General features: G+C 38.5%; 1 protein-coding gene across 9 annotated transcripts in view; it reads right to left on the bottom strand.

Annotated features, from left to right (window-relative positions):
- Positions 1-598: 598 nt before the first annotated feature.
- The window catches only part of Hnrnpr (heterogeneous nuclear ribonucleoprotein R), a 30,990-nt gene continuing 12,982 nt past the window's right edge, over positions 599-18,606 (bottom strand). For 5 of the 9 annotated variants that reach the window (XM_029539668.1, XM_029539664.1, XM_029539665.1 and 2 more), the window contains 6 exons: positions 13,511-13,687; positions 11,665-11,800; positions 8,346-8,560; positions 4,884-5,033; positions 1,962-2,083; positions 599-1,860 (listed from right to left, as the gene is read on the bottom strand). In XM_029539668.1, the coding sequence (XP_029395528.1) occupies positions 1,251-1,860; positions 1,962-2,083; positions 4,884-5,033; positions 8,346-8,560; positions 11,665-11,800; positions 13,511-13,687 (1,410 nt within the window). In that variant the 3' untranslated portion in view covers positions 599-1,250. The remainder of the gene's footprint in view (positions 1,861-1,961; positions 2,084-4,883; positions 5,034-8,345; positions 8,561-11,664; positions 11,801-13,510; positions 13,688-18,606) is intronic. The other 4 variants (XM_029539669.1, XM_021199606.1, XM_021199607.1 and 1 more) reach the window with 1 other exon arrangement.

Genomic DNA, 18,606 nt, shown 5'->3' with positions numbered 1-18,606 from the left:
ATCAGAAAGCCAGAGACATAACCACTTGATATTTAAGTCTCTTCTAAAGCATGACTGACTGCTTCCCAAAACAAGTTTACACAGCAATGGGAATCACAGTCCTAAACCAGTAGAATAGGGGTGCTGATCATGAACACTAAAAATGACTTTAGTTCACAGTGCAAATGGCAACACAATACTAAGTTTTCTCTGTATGTGTAATTATTTATCCAGCAAATAAGGTCTTCAGTCACAAATTATCCTTGATTTGAAAGAATGTGGGTCAAAACAAACTGTAGTGTGCTTCCCAAGCTCCATTTTGCTTTAATAAAAATTATCCAATACCTGTTCAAAAACATTGGAGTCTGTTTGTTTTCTTTTAAGGATAAAATTTCAAAATTAGAAGAGATCATGAAAGAACACCAATCAATGAAATGGTATTTGGAATATGTGAATTTAGAATAATCCTCAAATCTAATATCCACAATACATGATGGAATAGACGAGAAATTTTTCATGAATTTGATCACTCACATAGGCAGTTCTACTTTGAAAACAGTATTCCTTCAAGGATTACGAATAAAGTAATGTTTTAGGACACAATTGAATTTGAAATAGGTGATGTTTTGAATAGATTTTTGAGTTTTATTGAAATCTTACATGAACAAGAAATTGGAAATACAATCACATCAAAGAACAAATTGTCACGGCTTTGACGTTTAAGCCAAACAAATTTCGTAGGGCAGATTTCAAAAAGGTGTGGTTATAACAATTTAAAAACACAGTTAACCTGCTTCTAGGAATGCAAAACATACAGTCATAGGTTATCTTCAATACAAGGAAACTTAAGTCTGTTTGCTTTAATTTCTTAAACCTACTAAGACAAAGCACTGGCTTGCACTTTTATTTACAGCATACTTCATACTCCTATGTAGTCTATTCCAAATCCAAAAAAAAGAACTGTCCAAACCAAAGGTTCTGCAAAATCATGATTTAACAGTTTGTTCTGAAGCTAAGATGAAGCTTGGAACGATAAAAGCATTGTAACCCCAGAATAAGGGAACTCTGCAAGCCCAATAATGTCCAAGAGCATTTAGAAAAGAAGAAAAATAAGAAGCCTTGAGTATATACACAATAGTGACTTCTTCAGCTGAATACAAATGGCAGCAAACTGCTACTTAAAGATGAAACAGTTACGCCAATTTTGTTTGAAGAATGTAGATCTAGAGCCAATTGGATCTTGACAGAATCGTTTTCAAGCCCTCACTTGTCTATTTCCACTGTTGCCCATAAGTATCCTGATAAAATTCTTGGTTGTCATTATTGTAACCATAGTTACCAGAATAGTCACCACCTTGCTGAAGCGGCTGCTGAGCGATGGGTTGGGAACCCCAGTTCTGTTGGTTGTTGGTCTGACGACGTTTGGAATCAGGTTGGTTGTACCCATCTGCCTTTCTCTTGCCTCCTACATTGCCCCCTCGATTGCCCCGAGCGCCACGAGAACCACGGCCTCTCTGCTGTTGTGCAGGACCCCCTCTGCCACCCCTTGAGCCTCTTGGTGGTCCCAAAGGTGCCCCCCTCTGTGAATAGCCAGCTCTACCTCTTGGAGGTGGTGCTCCCCGCCCCCTTGGTGGTGGTGGAGCACCTCGCCCCCCCCTTCCTCCTCCTCTTCCTCTTACTGCATAGCCATCATCATAGCCGTAGTAGGGATCTTCATAGCCTCCACGATAGTCGTGATAATCATAACCATAGTAATCGTCATAGTAGTCTTCATAGCCATAATAATCTGGAGGGTAGCCATATCCACCTCTCCCACCACGACCTCGACCTCTCATTGGAGGTGGCATTCGGGGAGGAGGGTGATAATAATAATCTTCATACCTAGCAAATGGAGGAAGAAAAGAAACAAGTCAGTTTACTTTAAGGTTAATCTGATGTGTTACCAAGGTATTCTTTATTCCAATAATAAAATATAAACTCACGCAGTGCTTCTGGAGGCCTGTCTAGCAGCTTGGCGCTCTTTCCTTTTCTTGTCTGGTGGCTTAGCTAAGACAATTTCAATTTCTTCCCCTTCTATTTCTTTTCCATTCATTTCATCCATAGCCTAAATTACAAAAGTAAGTTTATTGTATAAGAAACAGCATTTTAAAACTTAGTATAAATGGAGAAGTAGAGAGCTAGCTCAACAGTTAATATGCTGCTCTCCAGAGAACTCCAGGCTCAATTCCCAGCACCCATATGGCCATCTATACTACCCAGTTCCAAGAATGTGACACCGTCTTCTAGTCTCCATGGGCACCATGCATGTACATAACGCAGACAGACAGACATGCAAGTAAAACACCTATACATATAATTAAAAAAAAAAATCTTGAAAAAGTATAAACATATGGTATCTTAGTAAGCATTTGATAATTATTTTAACTTAGAGAGCTGCCTAGCCAGAAAGAGCTCACACAGAGGTTCCTCACCATCCCTCCCGCCAATGACCAAGGATCTGATGCTATCTTCTGACCTCATGAGGGCACCAGGCACACACATGGTACATATGCACACAAGCAAAACACCCATACATATAAAATAAATATGTAAATTGAAAGTTTTTCTTTTTCCAAAGTTTCATTTAGCCAAACTCTTTTTTCCAAATAATTAATCCTGGAAACAATCCACACCTGGGGAAAATGCCAGCAGCAATAAAAATCATATAAAAACTAATTTTTCAGATATCAATAAAGATGTGATACTCATTATCTAAGGTTTACACAGATGTTTTAAGACTGTGAAATGCACAGATGAGTTGAATATCGCTATCTGTGAAACTCTACAGGACACTAAGTTCTGATCATATCTAGCATAGGACTTATTGTACCCAAACTAAAAGCAGAGCAAAGAAAATGCCAATAAACCACCAAGAAAGCAAAAACTAGTGTTTTGTTTAAAGACAGATTTTTCTCAGGCTGAATTGGAATTCTATACACTGGGCTGGCTAGAAACTGAGAGATCCACCTACCTCTGCCTCCCAACTGCTGGGATTAAAGGTGCACACCACTGCTGGGCCTAAGCTATAAATTTTATAATCAGCACTTCAACAGACACCAGTGTGGCAGGATTTTCCCTGTCCAATTAATTTAAATAAATATTAGTGCAGCAGGAGGCCTGTAACTGGACAGAGAAAACGGTGGCAGAGCTAAGAGGTGCAGAGGAGGAGCCAGAGGAGACAGCAGAGGGGAGGAAGCAATATGGAAGATGAGCAGGATGATTCAGATTCAGCATGGCTTTAAATAGCCACAGATAGATATAATATCATACAGGGATAGAATAATTGGGGTATCTTGTCTAATATAGGTGGGCAGCTTGTATCATTATCAATTGGCTCTGAAATTATTTTGTGGGCATCTTGTGAATTGAGAATTTATTGATATATAAATCTGACTGGTTAATTATAAGCTTCAAGAGTTTTGATTTTACCAGGTTTTACTGGGTTTTGTGATATCTACGAGGTGGGCAGTCATTGCATGGGGCTGGCATGCAGCAGCCCACCAAGGGAAATTAGCAAGTCAAGTGGAGAAATCTTGGGAGCCATGGGCCAGAGAATCTGCTGAGATGAGAACATCCTGCTGGAGACATGTGGCCTGCCTAGCCCGGGAACTTGCCATTTGTTTTTTTAAAAAATATTTCCCACAGCATACCAGCAGAAAGCAAAGTAATTAACTCTATACTAGAACTCAAGAAACAGAGCTAATGTCTAATATGTTTGCTTTGCAGTACTAGGTTTTGATTATCAGTACTACAAAAACAAGCAAGCAAACAAAACCCTGTACCAGCCAGTTCTTTAAGTTCTACTTTAAAGCATCAACCTAGTCAGGGAAATGCATGCTCAAATCAAAAGTTAGTAGTATATCACTGTACTGGTCTATGTCAGCACATGCTAGAGTCTCCTGGAGGAGCTTCAATTTCATCAGATTAACCTGTGGGCGTGGCCAACTCCTTGTGGGAGGTGTTACTCCTGGGCTGGTGGCCTGGGTGCTATAAACAGGCTGAGCAAGCCAAGAGGAGCAAGCCAAAATAAGCAGCATTCTTCTATTTGAGTTCCTGCCCGGACTTCCTTGGATGGTAAACTACAAGTTTTAAGATCAAATAAACCCTTTCCTCCCCAAGTTGCTTTTGGTCATGGAATTTTATCAAAGCAATAGAAACCCTAGCTAAGACAACCATCAATAGAGAATGTGAGAAAAGAACAATGTTTGAATCCCTTAGTATTCCATTTTCCTGATTATTTAAAGACTACAAAAGAAGTCTTAATTTTTCAGTTAAGGAAGGAGAAAAGAATAAGAAGAAATTAAAAGTTCTGCCCATTAAGAGCCGGGGTTGTGGTATACACCTTTAATTCCAGCACTTGGGAGTAAAGAGGCAGGTGGACCACTGTGAGTTCAAGGCTGGCCTGGTCTACATGGTGAATTCCATGAGAGCCAGGGCTATGTAGACTTGACTGATATTGCATAGAATGTTACACTTATTTAAGAACACTTGCTTCATATATAGCAGGTCCTAGGTTCAGACTGCAGCAACATATACATTCACATCAGAATCATTCACATACACACTCCTAAACACCAACTTTATTTCTGTTTCAATGTTACTTTATGGGGCGAGAGCAGTGGCTCACGTTAGGAGAGTAAGATGTTCTTCCAGAGGAAGTGAGTTTGGTTCTCGCACCTTTAACTGCAGCTCTAGAGAATCCAGTGCCCTCTTCTGAACTCCACTGGGCACCTGTACACTCACATGTGCCCATAGCCTCACACAGATATACACATATACTCATAATTTTAAAATATTAAATAGTTACTTTATTTGTCTACCAAGTTTGAAAGCAAATAGCAAAGAAAAAAATCCACAGTTCCTACCTTAACAGCAGCTCCTCTGTCTTCAAAATGAACGAATGCATAATCTTTCAACTTCTTCACTCTCTCCAGTTTTCCAAACTCAGAAAATGACTTTTCTAATATTTCTTCTGTCACCGTAGTTGCCAAGTTTCTCACAAATAAAACTTTTACCTAAGAGCAAAAACACAAAATTGGCACTCTTAAACCAGCAAGTCTAAAAGGGTAGTCATAGGAAGTCTGAGAAACATGAAGAAATGATTCTCTCATTAGCTACCACTTTTCTATGGCTTTTAAAAAAAAAAAATAACCAAGTTTTATCAACTATTGGCTCTTGCCTTGTGTTACAAAAGAACAGTTACCACGGAACAGAACCTATGGGGTAGGCAACAACATATAATTATTACTGTTAATTCACAAATTTATCGTGGCTCCAAAGTACCCTCCAAAACAAGTTTATCTATTTTCACTCCTAAAACTGTGGATAGTCATGTAAAAACTATACAAGAAAAGACTTACTTGGGCTGGGAAGAAAGACAAACAAACTACAATGCTTAATTAAATCTTACTAAGAGTGACATTAATGGAGAAATAAAGAAAGTTGGTCCATTTTCTACAATATATACCAAGATAAACTCTAAACAGACTGAAAGTATAAAAAAGTAATGTGGGGCTGTATGGGAAAGGAAAATAAGGGTGATCTGTTTATAAAGTATTTGGTGTGAGAGAAGAGGAAATGATATAATCTCAAAATATTAAAATTTTTTTTCTTTTTTTTTGGTTTTTCGAGACAGGGTTTCTCTGTCTAGCCCTGGCTGACCTGGAACTCACTCTGTAGACCAGGCTGGCCTCGAATTCAGAAATCCGCCTGCCTCTGCCTCCCAAGTGCTGGGATTAAAGGCGTGAGTCACCACTGCCCGGCAAAATTAAAAATTTTAAATTCACAATTATAAATAAAGTATGGATGAGAAGCATCTCTGCTTAGCCCAAAAATGTCTGTACATACAAAGATAACATTCTAATACACCATACTAATATAAACCAGAATCCTCCAAACTAGTCAAAGTGAGCATTTTGCCTCTTTCAGTCATGAAGATCCAAACACTAATTTACCGGCACTGATCAAGTTGCCTCTCTGAGGAAAGACCATAAGCGAACTACACAAACGTACAAGCAGATAAATCCCTTCAGTCCCAGGAACCATTGAAAGAAAAGTCTCAGAACTGGACATTGAGAAAACTGAGGACCTGCCCTCTGGAGGATATGTCATGATGGCAGGGGTAGAAAGTGGAATTGTATGAATTAAGAAACTATTCAAGAAAAAAAAAAAACATACCTACTAATACGATTCAGAAAAATTTGAGTCCAGGCATAGTAGCACACACCTTTAGTCCTAGCACTTCTTTCGGGCAAAGTGGGGGGACATGATGCTGAGAGAAGTACGTGCATTTGTGAGTTTGAGGCTAGTCTGATCTATATAATGAGTTCCTGTACAACTAGGGCTACACAGAGAAACCCTGTAATACAAAACCAAGAAGGAGGAGGAGCAACTTCCCACACTGAGCCTGAACCCTAGCCTCTTGACGAAACAGGCTTGTACTAGTTTATTCACCTCTGAACAGAAAAGGAACATCCTGCACTGAAGTGTAACTAACTCAGTGGTGGAATGTTTCCTCACATGTATGAGGCTATCAGTTTGACCCACAGCACCAAAACAAGACACAAACAAGCTTGGAACTAGGCTTACAATGTTCAACAGTCTTAGTGTTATGTCTTATTTGTATAGCACTTTCTAAGCACTGCCATGTCTTGTGTAGGACTGCAAGAATATAATTTAAATATTCAAAAAAGAACATTTAGGGGCTGGAGAGATAACTCAGCAGTTAAGAGCACTGACTGCTCTTCCAGAGGTCCTGAGTGGTGGTGTACGCCTTTAGTCCCATTACTCAGGAGACAGAGACAGGCAGATCTCTGAGTTTGAAGCCAGCCTGGTCTACAAAGCAAGTTCCAGGATAGCCAGGGATGTGACTACTAGGTAGAGGTAGTAGGGTTTATTTTGAACTTTCACTTGAAAGGCTATCAGGAATGAGTGAAAGTAATTGATAAAGCAAAATTACTGGTTGTATCTTGAAATTTCTGGGAATTTTACTGCTCCCAATATACAATACTCCTTTTTAACTTTTAGATTTTTTATTTTTAACTTTTATTTTTAAAAAGCAGCAGAGGCTATGTTTTCTCTTACAGGTACTCAAAGCTGTAGTGAGCTAAAGAGACTTATCCAGCCCAAATAAAAACACATGACATCCAAGGTCCAGTAGTTAGCACAACTGTACTGCAACAAACAATGAAGACTGAAATCAAGCAATTAAAAAGAAAAAAAGGAAAGAAAGAACTAGGACTCCCCTCCTTGGACACTCATCTACTTACGGAATGGGAGACAGAAAAAAAGAAAGCACAACTCCTGAGAGCCTCTCAAATTCTTTTCAATGAAGCATCTCTGCTTAGCCCAAAAATGTCTGTACATACAAAGATAACATTCTAATACACCATACTAATATAAACCAGAATCCTCCAAACTAGTTAAAGTGAGCATTTTGCCTCTTTCAGTCATGAAGATCCAAACACTAATTTACCGGCACTGATCAAGTTGCCTCTCTGAGGAAAGACCATAAGCGAACTACACAAACGTACAAGCAGATAAATCCCTTCAGTCCCAGGAACCATTGAAAGAAAAGTCTCAGAACTGAACAATGAGAAAACTGAGGACCTGCCCTCTGGAGGATATGTCAAGTCTATTTGCCACTACCAAATATTAGCAGGCATGACAAGCTTTTGTCTTTTTTCACAGGGACAATACTCTAAAAGAAACTAGATACTTTAAAATAAATTAACTATAAATTCAAATAAAATGTAATCCAAAGCCATATAATAAAAGTCATCTCTTGAGCTAGTTCATGTCTAGAGTCTGGAACAAGAGGATTCTAAGTTAAGAAGGCAACCTGGGGACTGGTGAGATGGCTCAGTGGAGTACTGACTGCTCTTCCAGAGGTCCTGAGTTCAAATCCCAGCAACCACATGGTAGCTCACAACCATCTGTAACAAGATCTGACTCCCTCTTCTGGAGTATCTGAAGACAGCTACACTGTACTTACATATATAAATCAAAAAAAAAAAAAAAAAGGAAGCCAACCTGGGCTACAGTAAATCCCCAGTGAGTCTGAGCTATATAGGGAGACCATCCCCCCAATAATAATTATTATTACCTTATTATTATTACCAATATTTGTTTATATCTTATAGTCCTAACATCAAATAAACACTCAGTGTGTATGAAACACTTATTTGAAGAAACTAGATTTCAGTTCTTTTAACACATTTGATCTGGAGGAAATTGAGCAGAAGCTAAGACAGGCTACAGGGTCAGTGCTGCATCAGCTACTTTTTGCTTTTGTAAGCAATTAGTGAACAGCTCCATTTTGTATTTACCTTTGCCATGACTTCTGGATCCGGTTCTTCCACGGGGTCAGCCCACTCAACTGTGACTACATTTCCCCACACTTTGACCTTCCCACTCATCAGCCGGCGTCTGGCTTGTGCTGCTGACTTGTGATCCTCATATTCAAGGAAGCAGAACCCCCGATTCTTCTTTTTGTCATCGGGTTGATGATAGAGAATAACGTCCACCAAACCCTCTGTTAAACCAACAGCCAGATATATAAGCCAAAAGCATCCACCACACGTCTAGTGATTAGGCAGACCTAAATCCACTTGCCAATGAGCAAAAAAAAAAAAAATTATTGAAGAAGCCTCACAATAGTAAACATCACATCAGTATTATTCGATGCAGCGTTTGGGACAGTAGTATGTGTTCTGTTAATTTTAGAGTTCTTGATGTAGGTCCAGCTACTATGATATTTTGAAATTAATGATAAAACATGACCTCATAATCTATAAAGGCATTATCAGGACCTCAAGATTCAAATTATTTACACAAATGCAAAAGAACGCTCAACAACTAGCCACAGGCCAAAAACAAAACAAAACAAAACAAAACAGAAATAAAACAAAACAACCCACCTTTCTAATATCCAACCCAAAAGCTAGTTTTACTATGAGCAAGGATACTCGGTAACCATTCATGTCTAATCCTCTGACCTTTTCCTTTGTCCCTCCACATGTCCTTTCTAAATCATGTGAGCTCACCGTACTTTCTATATCCTTATAAAAACTTTTTCTAGCCTAGATTTCTGTGAGATTCTTAAAATGCCTTGAACAAATTTCACATGTTCAAAACAGAACTACTATACCCAAAGTATATTTTCCCTAGGCTTCCCTATCTAATAAACAGGTCATCTATCAGCTAAATCCTCAAGCCAGAAAATAGTAATTCTTTTATATCATCTCAACTGTCCAAATCCAGCACATTTACTTTTTACCATCTACCCTGGTCCATGGTTCTCCTCTAACCTACTACTACTAATCCTGATGACAGCTCATAGAATTCTACTGTTCATCTCATATAATTCTACTTTTAATTTGCTTTTAACAAACATGAGTTTTCTATCAGTTACTTTAGTATTAAGATACTTCTTGACTTGGACACTTGATATATGTTAATCTTTTGGAAAGCACTTGGGAGGGATGAGTAGAAGGACACAAACAGAAAAGAATTACTGTATAAACAGTCAGTAGAGCAATTTAATCAAGACAAAATGGGTAATGGAAATTAAGGTTTCAGATTGAATAGAATTTCTGAAGAAAAGATCCAGAATCTATTCTACATAGTATAGAACTGAAGTTTGGTCTTAGATAAGTCATCTATATAGATTTTATAGTACAAGGGTGGTGGTGATGCACACCTTTAATCCTAGCACTGGAGAGGCAGAGGCTGGTGGATCTCTGTGATTTCAAGGCCAGCCTGGTCTACAGAGCAAGTTCTAGGATAGCCGGGGTTACAGAGAAACCTTGTCTTGAAAAACTAAAAATGAATGAATGAATGAATGAATGAATCAGAGTACTAAGAATTAATCAACTGAGCCGGGACCTTTAATTGGGAGGCACTTGGGAGGCAGGTGGATTTCTGAGTTCGAGGCCAGCCTGGTCTACAAAGTGAGTTCTAGGACAGCCAGGGTTACACAGAGAAACCCTGTCTCGAAAAACCAAAAAAAAAAAAAAAAGAATAAATTAACTTAGGACTGAAGAAGAAGAATTAATATGGGGCAACCTGTAAGTTAAAAAAAGGGTAAAACCAGAATAATAAATGATAGCTTCAAGTAAAGGGAGAAGACAGTATGACTGATGACAAAACATAAAATATAGTGGTTTTTATAGGAGGTAGTCATGATCTTAAAACAATATTTTCAAATCATAATCTCACCATTTCTTTCCCTCCCTTTGTCTCATTCATTCATGTGCATGAAAAAAGGAAAACGCAGAGAAAGAGAAGGGAGACAGACACTCACAGTCACATACTCACACACACACACAGAGTGTACACATTAGCAGACACTCCCATGGCACCATCCTTTTGTACATGTCAAACAACAACTCTCATGAGTGGCTTCCCTCTCTAATTTTTGTAATCTGGGAGTTGAATTCAGATCCTGAGGCCTGCAGTAAGAACACCTCTACCAGATGAGCCATCTCACCTATCAAATCTCAACATTTAAAAAGTAAAATGCTCACTCAAGTCAAATAGCTTTGATCATAAGCAGGAAATCTGTATCCAAATAACTGCGCCTACAATTCATTCCTTGACACAGCAGACTTGTCAACTCTTGGCTTAGCTACTATGGAGGTAAAATCCTTTGGTGATGTGAGGGACATTGAAGTACTTATTACAATGAACTCCAATGTCTAAAAATTGTTCCTATTTTGGGTTTGTACCAAAGTAAGAGCCAAGATCTTAAGCTTTACTAAAAACAAAACAAACAAACCAAAAAAAAACTATCCTTTTTAAAAAAATAAAATAAAAAAATAAAAAGTGAGCAGGCCAGGCGTGATGGCACACTCTAACTCCAGTACTCTGGAGGTGGAGGCAGCTAAATCTCTGTAAATTCAAGGCCAGCCTGGTCTACATTGCAAACTTCAGGCCTTTGAAGGCTGTAGGGAAATGGCTCAGTGGGAAGAGTGCTTGCTGTGAAAGTAAGAGAATCTAAGTTCAAATCCCCAACACCCACATAAAAAGTGAAAGTGAATGGAAAGTAGGTTGAGTCATTTGTAATATTCAAGATATAATCTTATTCAGTTCTTTCACATTATACATATAATCTTCTGCTTTGCTTTTTGAGATAGAATCTCATGTATCCCACACTGTTCTTGAGTTAAACTTTTTTTAAACTCCTAACCTCCAAGTGCTAAGAATACAAGCATGCATCCCAGTTATATATTTAAGTATGTGGACCTGTGGTATAAAATATACTTCCCAATCAACTGCATGCATTCAATTAGAATCTCTAAATAAAGTTATGTAGTCAGGTTAACCGGAAATGAGAACTGTCTTCTCCCGAATCCTAAAAAGTCATTGGAGGAAAAAGCTTTCACTTGAGGGCTAGAGAGCAAAGGCTCTGGCAAAAAACAAGATTTGATCAAACAAAGTGAAAAGGAAATTCCATGACATTGAGACGACTTAGACACTGATTTAGTCCAACTACTATTAAAGCAGAAAGAAGCAACTAAGATAAAGGAAACTTGAACTCTTAAGTTTATTATATATATATATATCTCCTTTTGGGAGAGCATTTACATTTATAAATAATGCAACAGATTCCCACAAACCAACTTCTAAATGTATTTTTTTTTTTACCTGTGACTTTACTGAACTCTTCCAGAATGTTCTCCTTAGTTTTATTCTTTGGAATGGATCCAACAAAAAGTCTGTTGTTTGCCACAGAAATGCACACTCCCAAGTGTTTACCAGGGCGAATCTCATAGCTGTCACACTGCAAAGAAGAAAAAAACCAGAGACCCCCAAACCACCCCAGACTGAGGACAACTAATATTAATCTAAAGAGCCCCGCAATTTAAGGTTAAGCACTCACCAAGCTCCCTTACACTTGCTGAAACATGAGTGTACATTTTAAATTTGTTACAATCCCGTTATAGCTTAGTTCTGTAACCTCTCCTGTTCATCCATATAAAAAGGGGATCAAAGCTATTCATTTTAACACACCTTTCTCTCCCTCTCCCTCTCTGTTTTGTTTTTGAGACATGGTTTTTCTGTATAGCCTTTGCTGTCCTAGAACTCATGGTGTAGATCAGGCTGTCCTCGAACTCAGAAATCCATCTACATTTCTCTACCTCCCAAGTGCTAGAACTAAAGGAATCCACCATCACCGCTGACTTAATTCAATTTTATCTACATTCCCTTCCAGAGAATTTCAGAAGGAATACCTGAAAATGTTTATTCTGAGTCTTGAGGATAAAATTAGATACAGATCAGCAATAGCCAAAATAATTACATGTAAAAAGGAACAATTAAAACTTTAATCAATGCCAAAGAAACTTATGAGTTTCACACTGTATACAAACCACAATTCTGAATAAAGCTATAAAGTATCACAACACTTTCAAAACTTTATGAAGACAACAAAGAATGTGATGAGTTCTTTAATTAAATTTTTTTATTTTAAAATTTTATTTTAACATTACTTACTACTAGTTTACTAAGTGATATTTTTAAAGTTATCCATGGGACTGGTGAGCCAGCTCAGTGGTTAAGAGCACTGGCTGCTCTTCTGGAGGTCCTGAGTTCAAATCCCAGCAACCACAGGTGGCTCACAACCATCTGGGTATCTTGATGCCCTCTTCTGTCAAATAGGAACACATGGGAACAGAGCACTCATATATATGAATAAATAAATCTTTTTAGTTACCTATACACTGTCAAAAACAAGAAAATAAAGCCTTGAAATGTCCTTTGAATACACAAGTTTTAAGAGAAAAATCCATCAGAAAAACTAAAACCCGGACCAAGCTGAAACAAGAACACTTGGTGGATCCAGCTGTGCTAAAAAAGGGCAAGAATTGCCTGCCATACCACACTGCATATGCCCTTAGATGTCTGGCAAAAATCTGCCAAAAACAATAACACTGTCACTTTAACACACCGAGAGAGTCAAAAAGCATACAGGCCATCCTCAGAACTTACTGCTGCTCTAAAAAACACAAGGTCGTAAGAAGCTCTCAGAGAAAAGGAAAGCCAGGGAAGGCTAGCTGTTACACAGCAGAAAGGAAGAAAGTTAGAATACAAGTTGTTAACTGCACAGCTGGATTGTGATACAAATAAAACAGATTCACACTATTTCTTAAACCAAATCCTAAAAACATCCCGGTCTTCCAGTTACACTCTGCAGAACCATTTCAGACTCCATCATACTTCAGTACCAATTCTAAAGCTTGACAGTGAGAAGTAACATTAAAAGAAAAAGAAAAAAAACAAATTTGTTTGATACTAAATAAAATCCTGCTAACCAACCTTGTTAACTTAGAATTATAATCAGAAAAAATAAAAGGTTACATACCAAATCAGTCAATAGAAAGATATAAAGGCAGTGACTAAAGAAAATGAAACAATGTTAACTGCAAATGTTTTTGAACTGGTTTATTCTCTCAAATGTTAAGTTCTTGGACAACAGATTCTTATCACATACCAGTTTAACTGCTTCCTGGGCAGCTTCCTTTCCACAGAAGGTGATAAATGCATAGCCTCTGTTCTGACCGGAGAGTGGATCCATCATGAGGCGTAGATCCCAGATAGGACCAGCCTTCTCAAAAAGGGGCACCAACTCATCCTCATACAAGTCTCTTGGGATTTTACCTACGAAAACCTGGAATAAAACTTCCTTATTAGAATCCAACGTAAGAACTTCATTTTAGCCGGGCGTGATGACGCATGCCTTTAATCCCAGCACTTGGGAGGCAGAGGCAGGCGGATTTCTGAGTTTGAGGCCAGCCTGGTCTACAGAGTGAGTTCCAGGACAGCCAGGGCTACACAGAGAAACCCTGTCTCGAACAACCAAAAAGAGCTTCATTTTAGAACCAGAGCCAGACTCCCTGTCACTTGTTAGGGATAAAGGCACAAGATACTTAAGAGTGTTCATGCTTTCTCTCTCTCTGTTTGAGACATGGTTTCTCTGTATGGCCTTGGCTGTACTGGAACTCCTCACTGTGTAGATCAGGCAATTTGAATCTGGCAGTTGATTTGGATTAAATATGAACTCTAACTTTTAATAAAGTCAGGCAGATGAGGTTACACTGGCACTTGTGAGGCAGACGCAGGTACATTTCAATGTGTTCCAAGGCCAGCCTCATCTAAACAGGTAGTTCCAGCCCTGCCATGATTATAGAGTATGATCTTGTCACCAAAAAAAAAACCAACAACAACAACAACAAAAAAAAACAACAACAACAAAAAAAACAAAAACAAACATAAAAAAGCCTTATGGCCATCAACAAAAAGTTAATGTCTATACTGAAAATAAAACAAACACTGGTAGCTGCACACAACTCTACTCACAACTTCAAATCTTAAAATTTTATAATTTGCCTTTTCTCACAAATCTCTGAGTTTCAGGCTAGCTTGGTCTATAAGCAGCCAGGACTACAAAGTGGGATATTGTTAAAAGAACGAATAAAGAAAAAGCTAATCCATACCTTCATAGAAATATGATACTCATTTTTATAAAAACAGTAATTTAGTAAGAAAATTAACCTGGTTTTCATCAAGTTTTCTCAATATTAAAATCTTCATTATCTAAAAAAGCAACCTTAATTAATATTTTCCAAACCCTCTTACCAACCGTCCTCCCTCAGCCTCCTTCCTAAGCAGCACACCATACTTGGCTAGCACATTTAATTCCAGGTATTAAAAAAATTATTTTTTACCATTTAAGGAAGTCATAGTATTTCTTTAATTATAAACAAAAAATTACAAAGTAGGGTTAAGTATAAGATAACAACAACGTTAAAGTAGAAAATTAGCAGTTACATCAAAAATTTCAAATTTCTCCAACATCAGTATTTGGGGGGGAGCGGGGATTGGGGTTTCAAGACAGGGATGTTCTGTGTACCCCTGATTGTCCTGAAAATGTCTTTGTAGACCAAGCTGGACTCAAATTCAGTGATGTGCCTCCCTCTGCCTCCTGAGCACTCACTCGGTTTACAGATGTGCACTACATGCCCAGCTCTATACAGTCTTCTCATAAAACATTTATAAGCCACAAAATCTCAAACAGTAAACTTTTACACAAGTTTTCTAGTGAAAACTCATCTACATCAAAATTTTAAACTCTGAACAATGACCTAAACCACAGACAACTAATAAAGTAACAAAAGCATTCTGAACCATGTGAAAGATATCACTGGAATTGGGTATATAGTTCAGTGGTAGAACATCTCCCTTGAATGAGTTAAGACTCTGGCTTCAATCCCTGGCTTCAATCCCTAGCACTACAAATAAGAAAGTAAAAAAAAACTATTCATGGTCAAGCATGGTGGTGCAAGCATGGCGTACTATGCCCAGCACTCTGAGGCAGAGGCAAGTAGGGCTCTGTAAATTCAAGGCCTGCCTACACTATATAATCTAGCTTCAAACCATCTACACAGTAATACAGAGGACACAGAAGCTTCAACCTGTGTTCCCAGCTGCACAGAAGGGAGAGGTAGAAGGAGGATCACATGAGTCCAAGAGTTAAAGAGCAAGCAGGGCAAGACAGCAAAAACCCACCCCCTCTCCAAAAAATAATTAGGCTGTGTATGAACTCACAGATATCCTGTGTATGTTACTGAGAACAAACAAAACTTGTTTCCCAATGCAGTCATAAAACACTAACTGGAGACTATACATACAGCATAATCAGGTGAGACACGAGAGCCTACGTACTGTTTAAAATTAACAGCCATCTTTTTCTTTTCTTTTCTTTTTTAATTTGGGGCTGGAGTTTAATTCGCAGACTCACATGACAGCTCACAACTATCTGTAACTCTTAACAGCCATCTTTTTCTTTTCTTTTCTTTTCTTTTCTTTTTTTTTAAAGATTTATTTATTTATTATATGTAAGTTCTTTTCTTTTCTTTTCTTTTCTTTTCTTTTCTTTTCTTTTCTTTTCTTTTCTTATTTGGGGATGGAGTTTAATTCCCAGTCTCACATGACAGCTCACAACTATCTGTAACTCCAGTTCAGAAGCTCCAACATTTCTCACACAGACATACATGCAGGCAAAACATTAATATACTTGAAATAAAAATGAACTTTTAAGAATTATTTTTATGTATGTGTGTATCTGCTTGTCTACATATGTGAAAGCCAGAAAGCTGTGCAGAAGGAATTCCTCTGGAATGGAGCTCCACACAGCTGTAAGACACCTAATGTAGCGCTGGGAATAGAATCCAGGCCCTCTGCAAGAGCAGCAAGTGCTCTTAATCACTGTGCAACCTCCCTAGTTCCTTTTTTTTTTTTTTTTTTTTTAATTATGTGTTTTTGTGTTTGTTTTGTGTGGGTTAATAAGTATGTATGAATGGGAGAGCCTTTCAAAGGCCAGTAGATGGCATCAGATCCCCTGGAGCTGGAGTTACAGGCAGTTGTGAGCAGTTTGACCTCAGTCCTAGAAAATAATTCCGGAAGAGCAGCTACTGCACTTAACCTCAGAACTATGCCTGCAAATGCTGCACTGCCTGTTTGGAGACTTGTATTTAAGAGACTCATGTAGCACAGGTTGGCCTCTGAACTCATGGCATAGCTCCGGGTGCCCTTGAAGTCTTGACCCCAACCTGACTTCCCAAATATTCACTGAGATTATATAGACATGTGCCACCACATCCTGCTCTAATTTTTTTTTAATTAAATTATTAACTTTGATTGAGATCAATGTCTCAAAATGAAGCAATATTAAAATTGAATCTGGAAATGATTAAGTCTATTCTTTAGAGAAGATGTTCTGTAAGTTTCTTCCACAGGTATGTACTCATTAACAAACTATAAAACAGTAGTTATCCTAAGAATGAGAAATGTACAAGAATGAGGGGTGTTTTTGCTGAAGAATGATAGCTCAGTGGTTAGACAACCCAAAGTCAATTCCTAGAACCAACTGCCTGCAACTCCAGGTACTTAGGGCCTCTGCACACAACTATACACAAGTAATATACAAACACAAAGAGAAAACAGGTGCTGGGCATGCCTTGAATCCTGGCACAAGGTGGCAAACGGATCTCTGTGAGTTTAAGGCCAACCTGGACTACAGAAACTTATTGGTCTCTGCTCCTAACCTTGTACTGATTACAAACATGCTACTAAGCCCAGCTTTTACACTGATGCTGGGGATAACTCTGGGCCTCAAGCACTTTACCCTCTGAAAGATCTGATTCAAAACCATGGAAAGCTAGATTATTCAGCAGCTTAAAAAATGCTTGCAGCACCAGCCTGAAAAATCTCTGAAATCCACATAAAAGTGGAAAAGTGGAAAGTAAGAACCAACTCCATAGTTGTCTTCCAACGCTGACATGAACACTATGAAATGCAAACCATATCATTCATGTATGCCCCCCCACCGCCACATATTCACACAAATGATAAAGTTTAAAAAAATAGGATCTGGACAGACGGTTCAGCAGTTTCAAGAACTTGGTGCTCTTGCAAAGAACCCAGGTTCAGTTTTCAGCCCCCACAATAGAAGCTTGCACCTCGAGTTCCAGGGAACTCATGCTACGGCTCTCATATACAAATTAAATCATTCAGTCTTATTTTTTAAACTTTTTTTTAATGTTTTATTTATTTATTTATTTATTTATTTATTTATTTATTTATTTATTATATGTAAGTACACTGTAGCTGTCTTCAGATGCTCCAGAAGAGGGCGTCAGATCTTGTTACAGATGGTTGTGAGTCACCATGTGGTTGCTGGGATTTGAACTCAGGACCTTCGGAAGAGCAGTCGGGTACTCTTTCCCACTGAGCCATCTCACCAGCCCCAGCCATCTCACCAGTCCCCTTATTTTTTAAATACGTAGTGGGAAGCAATTATATCAACCTCTGGCCTCAACATAAAAGCAGCATGGATAGATGATTTTAAACTGCACTGCCCTCTTGGAGGTGTTTCAGGATACCTTAAAAACAAAGAATATGGGGCTGGAGAGACAGCTCAGTGGTTAATCTGCTTTTCCAAAGGTCATGATGAGTTCAATTCCCAGCAACCACATGGTGGCTCACAACCATCTGCAATTGGATACAATGCCCTCTTCTGGTGTGTCAGCAACAGGATGCTTATATACATTAAATAAATAAATCTTAAAAACAAACAGGGGCTGGTGAGATGGCTCAGCGGGTAAGAACACCCGACTGCACTTCCGAAGGTCCTGAGTTCAAATCCCAGCAACCACATGGTGGCTCACAACCATCCATAATGAGATCTGACGCCCTCTTCTGGTGTGTCTGAAGACGGCTACTATGTACTTAGATATAATAATAAATAAATCTTAAAAAAAAAAAAAAAGAACTCCTAGCCACAGTGATGTAGTCTCAGTCACACAGCAAATTTGAAGGCAGCCTGAGAGATACATAAGATCCTTGCTTCAAACAAACAAGTAAATGAACAATATTGGGGGCCAAAGAGATGGCTGAGCCATTAAGAACACTGACTGCAGGCTGGTGAGATGGCTCAGTGAGTAAGAGCACCCGACTGCTCTTCCAAAGGTCCAGAGTTCAAATCCCAGCAACCACATGGTGGCTCATAACCATCTGTAACAAGATCTG

The sequence above is a fragment of the Mus pahari genome, chromosome 6 (assembly GCF_900095145.1).
Source record: "Mus pahari chromosome 6, PAHARI_EIJ_v1.1, whole genome shotgun sequence".
NCBI lineage: Eukaryota > Metazoa > Chordata > Mammalia > Rodentia > Muridae > Mus > Mus pahari.
The sequence above is the reverse complement of the archived record's forward strand: the minus strand, read 5'-3'. Positions and strand labels throughout refer to the sequence as shown.